This window comes from Eleutherodactylus coqui, chromosome 12, assembly GCF_035609145.1.
Source record: "Eleutherodactylus coqui strain aEleCoq1 chromosome 12, aEleCoq1.hap1, whole genome shotgun sequence".
Lineage (NCBI taxonomy): Eukaryota > Metazoa > Chordata > Amphibia > Anura > Eleutherodactylidae > Eleutherodactylus > Eleutherodactylus coqui.
Genome location: NC_089848.1, coordinates 101,444,099 through 101,456,107, shown reverse-complemented (window position 1 = coordinate 101,456,107; position 12,009 = coordinate 101,444,099). Strand labels below are relative to the sequence as shown.

At 47.9% G+C, this 12,009-nt stretch overlaps 1 protein-coding gene across 1 annotated transcript in view; it reads left to right on the top strand.

The window, feature by feature from the left end:
• The window catches only part of PTPRN2 (protein tyrosine phosphatase receptor type N2), a 1,135,353-nt gene extending 1,125,887 nt beyond the window's left edge, over window positions 1-9,466 (top strand). Inside the window, exon 23 of the mRNA XM_066584551.1 lies at window positions 9,105-9,466. Coding sequence (XP_066440648.1) covers window positions 9,105-9,176 — 72 coding nt within the window. The 3' untranslated portion in view covers window positions 9,177-9,466. The remainder of the gene's footprint in view (window positions 1-9,104) is intronic.
• The last annotated feature ends 2,543 nt before the right edge of the window (window positions 9,467-12,009 follow it).

Genomic DNA, 12,009 nt, shown 5'->3' with positions numbered 1-12,009 from the left:
GTCCCGCTTCCCTAGTGAGGGTAGGGACCGTCGCCCAGTTGTCGCCCTGGGGGTTAGCCCAGGGGGGCAAGTAGGCAGGGACAGGGGTTGCGGGATATCTCAGGGACCCCCATATCCCGGACACTGTCCTGACAGTAACACTGGCCGAACGAAGGTCAGACCCCTGCATCCGCCCGGCAACTTTGAGCCCCTCGATGGAGGCCGTGGCGGCTGTAGCGAACCAGGTCCAGGTTCTTACGACCCTTGCCCAGGACCTAACAGCCCGCTTGCAGCCACAGGAACAAGTGGCAGCTGCAGGTCCCATGCAGCCCTCGTCCGCTCCAGGAACAATGTCAGAACCTCGAGCCACGCTTCCGGATTGCTTCTCCGGAGAGAGAGATCAGTTCTTTGCATTTAGAGAGAGCTGCAAGCTCTACTTTGATCTTCGCCCCCACTCCTCTGGTACTGAATACCAGAAAGTGGGAATCGTAATTACCCGCCTGAGGGGAGAACCCCAAAATTGGGCTTTCTCGCTACCAGCTGGCTCTCCAGCCCGACTATCCCTTGACGCCTTTTTTTCCGCCCTGGGTCAAATTTATGACGAACCCGACCGGGCGGGCTACGCAGTCTCCAAACTTCTGGCCCTGCGCCAGGGTTGTAAAGTGGCGGAGGACTACTGTTCCCAATTCCGTCAACATTGTACGGAATCCGGGTGGAACGATGCCGCCCTAAAAGACTTATTTTTGACCGGTCTGTCTGAGGGTCTCAAGGACCTACTTGTGGCCCACCCAGAGCCTAGAACCCTGGAGCAAGCCATGTCGCTGGCTATTCGAGCCGACCGACGTTTGAGGGCCAGACACGCCGCTCGGACCACCCCACTCCCCACGTCTACTTCTTCGACTGACCCGACCTTTTACCCTCCCACCACCGAGGCCATGGAGCTGGGAGCCATGAACCCCAAGCAACGACGGGAACACCGCCTGAAGAAGAACCTCTGCTTCTACTGTGGGGAGCCGGGTCACCGCATTGCTACCTGCGCTAAGAAGCCACGGCAGGAAGAACTCCCGCTCCTGGGCAGTTGTCGGGGGGACTGTCTAGGAGCCAAGGTACTCCCTGTGTTGTCCAAAATGTTAGTGCCTTGCACCCTAGAATTTCATGCTTTCCACCGTACTGGGCAAGCCTTTGTGGATTCTGGGGCTGCGGCTAATTTTGTTAACTTTAATTTCGTTGCCCAACTGTCCGGGGTTTTGTTACGTTTAGAGACTCCGATTCTGGTTTCAGGAGTGGACTCCACTCCATTGCAAGCAGGGGTGGTTAATCTGGTTACCCCTGAAGTAAGGTTTACTATAGGAGCCTTACACGTGGAAACCTGCAACTTTCTAGTGATGAGAGATTTGTCTGTGGACGTCGTCCTAGGCCTCCCCTGGCTCCGGGAGCACAACCCGGTAGTAAATTGGGACACGTTGGAACTGGTAAAGTGGGGTCCCCGCTGTGCCAACCACCTTTGTGCGGTGAAGGTGGGAATCTCCACCTGCGAGGGGAGCCCCCTACCAGAATACCTCTCCGAGTTTTCCGACGTGTTCTCCAAACAACTATCTGAAGCTCTGCCCCCTCATAGGGAATGGGACTGTAAAATAGACTTGATTCCTGGGGCCAAACTTCCTAAGGGCCGCATTTATAACGTTACGGTTCCAGAGAGAGAATCCATGAGGGACTATATCCAGGACAGCCTGGCCAAGGGGCACATCCGGCCCTCAGAATCCCCGGTGGGTGCCGGGTTTTTCTTCGTTGAGAAGAAGGATGGGGGTCTCCGGCCCTGTATTGACTATAGAGAGCTAAATAAAATCACAGTCCGAAACCAGTATGCTCTTCCACTCATTCCTGACCTCCTCAACCAGGTCGCTGGTGCCCGATGGTTTTCTAAACTTGATCTCAGGGGAGCATACAACCTCATCCGCATTCGGGAGGGGGATGAGTGGAAAACCGCCTTCAATACGCCCCTCGGGCATTTTGAATACCTAGTTATGCCTTTTGGGTTGTGTAACGCCCCCGCCATTTTTCAGGGGTACATGAACTCAGTGTTTCAGGATATCATGGGGGTGTTCGTGGTGGTATATCTAGACGACATTTTGATTTTTTCCTCCGACTTGCCGAGTCACCATACTCACGTTCAGACTGTACTAGCTCGACTCAGACATAACAAGCTGTTTGCTAAACTCGAGAAATGTGTTTTCGGGGTACAAAAGATATCATTTTTGGGGTATATCATCACGCCATGCGACTTCCAGATGGATCCTGAAAAGGTGAAAGCCATCACGGAGTGGGCCCAGCCAGGGTCGTTGAAAGCCCTTCAACGCTTCCTCGGCTTCGCCAACTACTATCGCAAATTCATTAAAGACTTCTCCGTGGTGGCTAAACCTCTAACGGACCTCACCAGAAAGGGGGCAGATGTGAGGACCTGGTCTTCTGAGGCTCTGAGGGCCTTCGATACCCTAAAGGCGGCGTTCTCTTCTGCACCTGTCCTAGTACAACCGGATCTGTCCAGCCCTTTTGTGGTGGAGGTGGATGCCTCTGAGTTTGGTGTGGGAGCGGTACTGTCCCAAGGTCCCTCCACTCTCACCAACCTCAGACCGTGTGCCTATTTTTCTAGGAAGTTTTCTTCCACCGAACGGAACTATGATATAGGCAACCGGGAATTGCTGGCGATTAAGTGGGCTTTCGAAGAGTGGAGGCATTTTTTGGAAGGAGCCCATCACCAGATCACGGTACTCACAGACCATAAAAACCTCACCTATCTAGATTCCGCTAAGAGGTTAAATGCTCGGCAAGCCCGCTGGGCCTTGTTTTTCTCTCGGTTCAATTTTGTTGTTACCTATAGACCCGGTTCTAAGAACGTCAAGGCTGATGCCCTGTCTAGGAGTTTTGGTTCTCCGGAACCTTCCGAGCCAGAGCCTGAGAGCATTCTCTCCCCTGGGGTGGTCCTCGCTGCTGTCTCCTCCGACCTTTCACCTCTCATTCACGCCGCTCAACAATCTGCTCCTGAAGCCCTTCCGGAAGGCAAATTATTTGTCCCGTTGTCACTGAGATTGAAAGTGTTAGAGGAGACACATGCTTCAGTCCTAGCTGGACACCCCGGCATCAGGGGTACTCTGGAGTTAGCGGCCAGACTCTATTGGTGGCCGCACATGGCCAAGGATGTACGGGTATTTGTGTCCGCGTGCCCGGTTTGCGCAAGGGGGAAGAATCTCAGGAGACGTCCTGAGGGTCCTCTTCTGCCCTTGCCCATTCCGTCCAGGCCATGGTCCCATTTGTCCATGGATTTCATTACTGATCTGCCATCCTCGCTGGGGAATACGGTCATTTGGGTAATAGTTGACCGTTTCTCTAAAATGTCTCATTTTGTTCCGCTTGGCAAGTTGCCTAATGCCAAACTTTTGTCTGAGATGTTCATCAAGGAGATTGTTCGGTTACATGGGATCCCCGAGGATATTGTGTCAGATAGAGGGGTTCAGTTCGTCGCTCGCTTCTGGCGAGCCTTCTGTAAAAATCTAAACGTTAATTTGTCCTTTTCCTCCGCTTTCCACCCCGAGAGTAACGGACAAACGGAACGGATGAATCAAGAACTTATCCAGTATCTGCGACTGTTTGTCTCTGATAACCAGTATCAGTGGGCCAACTACTTACCTCTCGCCGAATTTGCTATTAACAACCATGGTAACTCGTCGACCCAACTGTCACCTTTTTTTGTAACTATGGGTTCCATCCCCGGTTCTCGCTTTCTACTCCTTTTGTCTCGAACAATCCGGCCGCTGACATATCCGCTGAAGAACTGTGCACAGTTTGGGCCCAGGTTCGTAAGAACCTTCAGGGTTCCCAAGAGAAACTGCGTAAATACGCAAATAAAAGACGTACTATCTCTGCACCTTTTGTGGTCGGGGAGCAGGTTTTATTATCATCCAAGAATCTGAGACTTAAGGTTCCCTCCCTGAAACTTGCTCCTCGGTTCATTGGCCCATTTACGGTTTCTCAGGTCATCAACCCGGTGTCATATAAGTTGGCACTTCCTGACCCCTGGAAGGTCCACAAGGTTTTTCACAAAAACTTGCTTAAGAAGTATGTGACTCCAGTTCTCCCCACCCAGAACCCGCCTCCTCCCTCTCTGGTACAGGGGGAACTGGAGTATGAAGTAGAAAGGCTCGTGGATGCCCGACGGGCTAGAGGTGGGCTGCAGTACCTGGTCCACTGGAGAGGATTTGGCCCTGAGGATAGGACGTGGGTCCCTGCCAGGGACGTTCATGCGCCACGCCTAGTCCAGTCATTTCACAGGGCTTTCCCGCTTAAACCCGCACCGGGCCATGGGGGTCCGGTGTCCCCCCGTAGAAGGGGGGGTACTGTCAGAACCTGCAACTCTCGGGGCCGCCGTGCCCGCACCACCGGTCCTGCCACCCGGGCTACAGGAGTGCGGCGTAGGGGAGCCCCGGTTCTGGTGATCTCCCCGGGCCGCTGTAAGACTGGTCGCCGCCGGGTTGCTAGGGAGGCAGCTGGTGCTTCTAGTCACTTGACTACCAGGCTGGCTTCCCTAGTAACGGTCTGTGCTGCAAGACTGGGGGCGTGCCCCCAGCACCTCCCTGATTAGCCCTGCTGCTGTCAGGCTCCCCGCCCCAATCAGCTTCTGGGGCGGGAGCACTGACAGCATTTAAATATGTGTGTTTTCCTGTCAGGCGTTGCCAGTGTTAGTTTGGTTCTCCAGCTACACCCGCGTTTATCCTGACTGCTCTTGTGACCTCGGCTTTTCTGACACCTGCTTTTGGACTTGACTACGTTTTTGCCTGACCCCTCCGTACTGCGTACCCTCTTGTTGCCTACCCGGATTGTCTGACCATTCTACCGTTGTTTTGTCTCAGTGTCTGTTTGTCTCCCGTGTCCCGCTTCCCTAGTGAGGGTAGGGACCGTCGCCCAGTTGTCGCCCTGGGGGTTAGCCCAGGGGGGCAAGTAGGCAGGGACAGGGGTTGCGGGATATCTCAGGGACCCCCATATCCCGGACACTGTCCTGACAGTTTGGCCCTGCCGCACTGACAGCGGCCGGGCGGTTAGCTGAATACCGTGGATCCTGAGCAGCACACCCCCGCCGATTAACTATAGATGACCTGTTCTGAGGATAGGTCACCAATAGAGATGAGCAAGCGTACTCGCTAAGGCAAATTACTCGAGTGAATATTGCCTTTTGCGAGTACCTGCCCGCTCGTCTCAAAAGATTCGGGGGCCACGGAGGGGATGGGAACGGCGGGAGAGAGTGGGGAAGTGGGGGAGATCTCTTCCCCCCCCCCCCTGCTTCCCCCTGCTCACTTCCGCAACTCGCCGCTCACCCCCGCCGGCACTCGAATCTTTAGAGACGAGCGGGCAGGTACTCGCAAAAGGCAATACTCACTCGAGTAATTTGCCTTAGTGAGTACGCTCGCTCATCTCTAGTCACCAATCGTAAAAGCTCAGAAGACCCCTTTAATATTGCTTTCCGCATGGACTGATGGTGTTTTGTTTTAAGGAACCCCATAGGAAAAAAAAATATCAGTTTTCCATTCGGTTTTGTTTGACATCACCACATCGAAAAACCTTGGATAAGAAAACGTGATGCCTGTTCGCTCCCGACCTCACTTCCATTATCCTTGGGTTGATTCTTCACCCTTGTTTTTGTTTCTTCACCCTTCGCACTCATTGTTTACGGCTCATTAAAATAAGTGACACTGCCAGCCATGTCTGGACCCCCACTGTCTAGAAGAGTCCTACAATGGCCCCATGCGCAGCCTCTATGGTAAATACGCCACGGATAATGTCAGTCGACTGTACGAAAAAAAATGATGGCACCCAATAAATATTCTGGCTAATAGACCATATTTCATTTGTTGGATGTGATGGGTGCGTCAGAGTACAGACACATGATTAAAGTGAACAGCGAGCATGAAATGACAGCCCATTTAATAACATGACCCAAATCCATTTTGTGACCTTTTCGTTAATGATTTGCGTTCTTTTTCTTTATGATGAATTTTTCTGTTAATTAACAACAAAAAGGACACAAAAAAGCCGGATAAATGTAAATATTCTGCAAACAAGCCAGGCGCATTCGTCATGTTGTGCGCTACGTGGTAATCACATTTCCATTCTGTTTCCAGACAGTTACACTGCCCAAATCTCTCATGGAAATGCCTGGTAAATTATAAGTATCTGATTACTTGCAAGGGCTGTGTGTTCTCGGGAGAATTAGACTTGATGGATTTAAACAAACCGCACTATTTGCCGGTGGAATACAAATAAGAAATTGTAGGCTTTTTGATTATTTTAAGTCTTAGGATTAAAAATCAAGTTAGAAATGCCAATTAGAAGAAGTCCCCAGGCAAACAGCCACCCAAATTACTGCGCCGATAACATAATGTTCACAGGCAGCAGAAACTGGTCTTATTATTTCCAAGGATTGCGAGGATTCCCATTGCAATATTTTTCTTCCATTAGAAAAAAAAAATGAAAAACCAAATGGCCTACCGTGTATTGTACTGGCAATTACCGTTATCGGCGAGTTCCATGGTAAACTCCCCAGGCTTTCCACCATTCTTGTAGCCCTCTTTTAATGATAGCAGTTTCTCTCATTGCAACATATCTACAGTCCTGACGCTCTGAAACAAGGGTGCACAATCTTGTCTGGACCACGTTGTCAGATTGAACCGTTGACAAGGTCCGCAACAAAATAGAAAGGGGTATTACCATCCAGGGGCGTAACTAAAAGCCCATGGACCCTGGTGCAAGAGTTCACCACAAGAAACAGTGCCTCCTATGTGCCCACGAAAAATGATAATACCCCCTTTACAGATATAAAGCTGACCACACAATAATGTCCAAGTGTCTTTTGTGAGGGAGGCCATCTTGACTGTTGTCTCTCAGGTAGGAGAAGAAGAATAGGCCATGATGGATTTCATTTTACTCTAAGGAAAGAGCCTTAGGAAAAAGGACTGAATGGACGGCGGTATCTTTATGGCCAACTCTAGAACAGTATCAAAACAATTCTGTTGTATTTTCGAACCTATCAGTCAGAAGAGGTGCTGTCTTGTGTCTCCTTTTGGAGAGCACCAAGTAGGTGTAAGGAGGCCTAAAGATCTTGCAGTGCTTCTCTGGGAAATTTGGTATGCAAATAAGAGATGGAATAATCTCTCTGCAGTGCCACCTGTTGGAAGGTAGTTTCAATGTCTGACCTTCCAGCAAGCCTTACAATATGACTAAGGGTGGCTTTACATGGGATGATTGTCAAGCACATAAATGCCCCACAGTCATCCCAAGACTTATCGCTCCTGTGCCTTTACATAGAAGGATAGTCATTTAGTAAATGGAGTTGGAGCGCGCCAGAGACCTCTTCCAGTCAGCCACCATCATTCACTGTGAACAGGCAGTTGTTCAGAGATGAGAGACTGCCTGTTTACACTGAGTGAGAACTTGCTCATTAGTTGCTTTAATTCAGTAAACTAAAACAAAGTGACTACGACTAATGAGCGATTTCTGGCTCAGTGCCCTGTCGGATGCCATGTTACCATAATACAGCTATCACTGAAAATTACGTGTTTCAGCTATTTTTCAGCCGATAGTTGTCCCATGTAAAGCCTCCTTTTCGGCCTATAGTTAATCTGTATAAAGCCAACTTAAGACATTGTGTATTAGCTGCAGAACATTCACTAACAGCAGGAAAAAAATCATGTTGAAGATTTTCAGATGTTTGTATTTCATTCATTTCCGTGTAATCCAACAGCTAAGGGGTTGTATTGTATTTTTTTTTAAATGGCAGGGCATGCGATAAAATAACAAAAGAAGCAGTACTTACCTCTCTTCTCCCTCCAAGAAACAGTAGAGCGATTCTGGTGAAGATCCCTCTATCAGCACAAACTGGAGGTCAGGTGGCCGCTGCAGCCAATCAAAGACTGCAGCATCACCATTCCAAACTCCTGGCATCATGGCGCTCAGGAAGTGAGCATTGATGCTATGAGAACAGGATCTTCACCGGAGCCACTCAATTTTCAGCACATCAGACAGCATATGGATGGGAGGTCCAAGTACCGTCTGATGTGAGTTGCGCCCAGTAATCTCGGGCGCAGTTTTTTAATCGCCCATTTGAAAGTGGCCTAAGGAAAAAATACCCATCTACAGACGACTTTGGTGCTGCAGAGGCTTTGTACAATCACTACTAGCATACCACATTTCCCAAGGACCATTGCATGGCTTGTAAATCTCCTTACACCTACAAGGCTGTCTCCATAAGGAGAAACTGTACCCCTTTTGATCCAGATGACAAGCCTCTTACCCAGCCAACCAACACCCTATTGTGAACTGATGATGAGCAAGAAGAAGCTGTTTGTAGATGGGTGTAGATTTTCCTTATGGAGAAGACCCTGGTTTGGTTTATAGTCTTAGTCTTGGCCTACTAGACGGTTGGGCATTGACTTATGCTACCTTCCATTAAGTGATGCTACTCAGGCATTGTACTATCTGTCATTTGCATACCAAATTTCCCAGAGGCGCATTGCATAACTTATAAGTTCCTTACACCTACTTGGTACTCTCTACAAGGAGAAACAGTACTCCTCCTGACCCACATCACAGGCCTCTCACCCAGCCAACCAAAACCCCACTGTGAACTGATGACGAGCAAGAATTCTAGAACAGCTCTCTATAGATGGGTGCCTTGCCCTTACGTAGAAGACCCTGGTTTGGCTTATTTCCTTAGTCATGTTCTATGACCTGTTACAAGGTCGGACGCTGACTCATAGGGACACTACCTTCCATTAGGTGGCGCTGCAGAGGCGTTGTACCATCCTCAATTTATAAATATAGTTATATAGAACTACATCATGAATGCAAATCATGAGCAGATCTCTGTACTTCTGTAGAGAACGTATTCTTCTGCGTAACGAGCAGCTCGTCGGCAATCACCGCGAGTCCTGCAATATCTTGTGTTTGATTGAAGACTATATTGTGATGATTAGGATTTGCTTTCTTGGTTCTGGTGAAGCTGCAACTGCTCAACAGCCAGAAGACACGATGTCATTAGAGCCCGCTGTACTTATTTTATGATATTTTTTTTCTTCCAGGAGCAATTTGAGTTTGCACTGACAGCCGTGGCGGAGGAAGTGAACGCAATACTAAAGGCCCTTCCACAATAAGTGTTTGACATATCTAAAGAATCCCCGAGGGATCCCTCCCTCAACCCCCTTTCTCCTATCAATCTCTTTAACCGTTGTTGGAAATTGTGCCCTGGTGTGTGTCGTGTATAGTAACCGCACAGAGACAGGCGTCCACATATTCGTCCCCTGCTGAGAGAGCCGTTGGCTCACAGCAGCCCGATGATAGTATATAGGGGAATATGACTTTCCTGGTCAGAAAATTGCTTTTTGTCTTTTCTTTACGCTTGAGAAAAATAAAATGTCTTTTTTCTTTGTTTCTTGCTTGATCATCACCATTGTTATTGTTTATTGTCTCTTATTAAAGCCTCCCTTTACTTTCGCCCATACCTCATACCAGCAGAATAAAATTGCTGTAATTCATTGCAAGCTATCACATATCCAATTCCATTATTGCCTGTAAGAGAATTCTGCAACGTGCGCTCTCTGGCTGTTGCAAAACTACAACTCCCAGCATTTCCTGACAGCCGGAGAGTCACAGGTTGGAGAACACTGGCCTATATCATTCTATTAAGTGGAATTTCCCTCTTCTTAGATTGCTGAGCTATCCTTTTTCTAAATGGTCGGTGGAGGTCCACCGACTGGCAACCCACTGGCCATCAGGGCCATTGTTCTAATGTATGGAACTGCTTTATTGCCAGAAGCAGACAGCTCTGTACATTGCACAGTGGTCCAACGTGGTACTGCAGGATGAAATGTTATTGTTCTCAGTAGGAGAAACAGAATTCTCTTATGGATATGACACCTTTTAATGGCTAGTAAAAGCATATGGTTACAGCAAGCTTTCAAGGCTACTTGGCATCTTCACCGGGGTTAAAAGCCTGATGAAGAGGCCAAGAATCTTCAAAAGCTTGCTATTAGATCAGTTCTTCTTCTTAGCCATTAAAAGGTATCATATCCACAAGAGTATTTTGTTTCTGTTACTGGAAACTATGATAGTTTGTTCTACTGGCTAAAGCGGCACCAAACATTTTTGTTTTTAATGATTAATCATATTCACTTCAGTGGGATTCAGCCTGCATTACCACACTAGGCCACTGCTTAATGTTTGGAGCTGTCTGCTTCCAGCAACGAAGCAGCTCTGTAAATTAGATCGCTGCCCTTTAGAGACCAGCTGATGGGTGGGGATCTTAGGTGGCAAACCATGTTCAGCTATTGATAAGCTATCATAAAGATAGGTCATCAGTCTTAGAAGTGGAACATTCCCCTTTACATAAGCCTCATTGATCAATTAGTCAGTTATCCTGCTTGTTCCTGCTCTTGCCCACATGATATACTGTATAACAGTTCTCAAATGTAAAAATCAACTCCGGAATTACTGCAATTTGTCAATCTTTAATTTGCATTTGTTAAGCACAAAATGGATAAGACAATAAAATATTTGATGTGCAGATATTCAGCTTTATGCAATTATGTGAAGGAATTGTAAGAATAGTCAAAATTGGAGGTGTGGCCGCTTCAAATTAAAAAATGCTCAAAATGGTTTAAAATAATAAAACACGTAATACTCACCTTACCGATCCCCTGCCACCCCCATTCTGATACTTTCCAGGACCCCCACTGGTCTCTGTACTTCATGATCCCTATTGACACAGATATATGGCTGATGCAGCCAATCACTGACCACAGTGATGACCTGCTACAGCCACTGATTGGCTATGGTGGTTATACATCACTGATTGGCTGCAGCGGTTACACATCACCGATTGGCTGCAGCGGTTACACATCACTGATTGGCTGCAGCGGTCACACATCACTGATTGGCTGCAGCGGTCACACATCACTGATTGGCTACGGCAGTTATACATCACTGATTGGCTGCAGCGGTCACACACCACTGATTGGCTGCAGCGGTTACACATCACTGATTGGCTACAGCGGTTACACATCACTGATTGGCTGCAGCGGTCACACATCACTGATTGGCTGCAGCGGTCACACATCACTGATTGGCTACGGCAGTTATACATCACTGATTGGCTGCAGCAGTCACACACCACTGATTGGCTACGGCGGTTATAAATCACTGATTGGCTACAGTGGTCACACATCACTGATTGGCTGCAGCAGTCACACATCTGTGTCAACAAGGACTAGAATGGCCATTGCTTGGCAAAAGCAGTCATGTTCATATTAGCAAGCAGCAGGACGGCAAGTGATTGACTGCAGCAGAACAGGGACAAGGAAGTATGGAAACCAGTGGGGGACCCCTGGAACGTGAGTAGTGGGGTATTGGTAAGGTGAGTATGACTACTTTTATTATTTTAAACCATTCTAAGCATTTTAAAAAATCAAACAGCTAGCCATCCTCGTTAAGACATATTATAATGTCTTAAAACGCATTTTAAGTCAAGCATAAAATACATGTATTTGGTGATTTTAAATGACCACACAGAGGTATAATATAAATGCTGACAGTCAGAAGTCCAAAGCTATATGGCACATACTTGTTAAAAATAGCAAATGATATGGTAGGAGTTTTTTTTGTTAGAGGAGTCCCATAAGGATAAAATGTAATCTGGAGGGGCAATATGGATTTAAGTGTTGAATTTCCCCACAGCACCCCCACAGGAGGAATGGATTATTACACAGTTTGTATTCAATATAATAGTCTCTCTTCGTAGTGCATTAAAGGGTTTGTTCAGGAATAAACGATTGATGACCTAACCTCAGGACAGGTCATCAATAGTTGATCGGCCGGATCAGAATCCCTCTTGATCAGCTGATTCAAGTGACATGGTGATTGCAATGGCTGCTTTACTGCATACCAGAGACTCAGCTGCTCTCAGGCTACATGATCAATGAACATGACGTC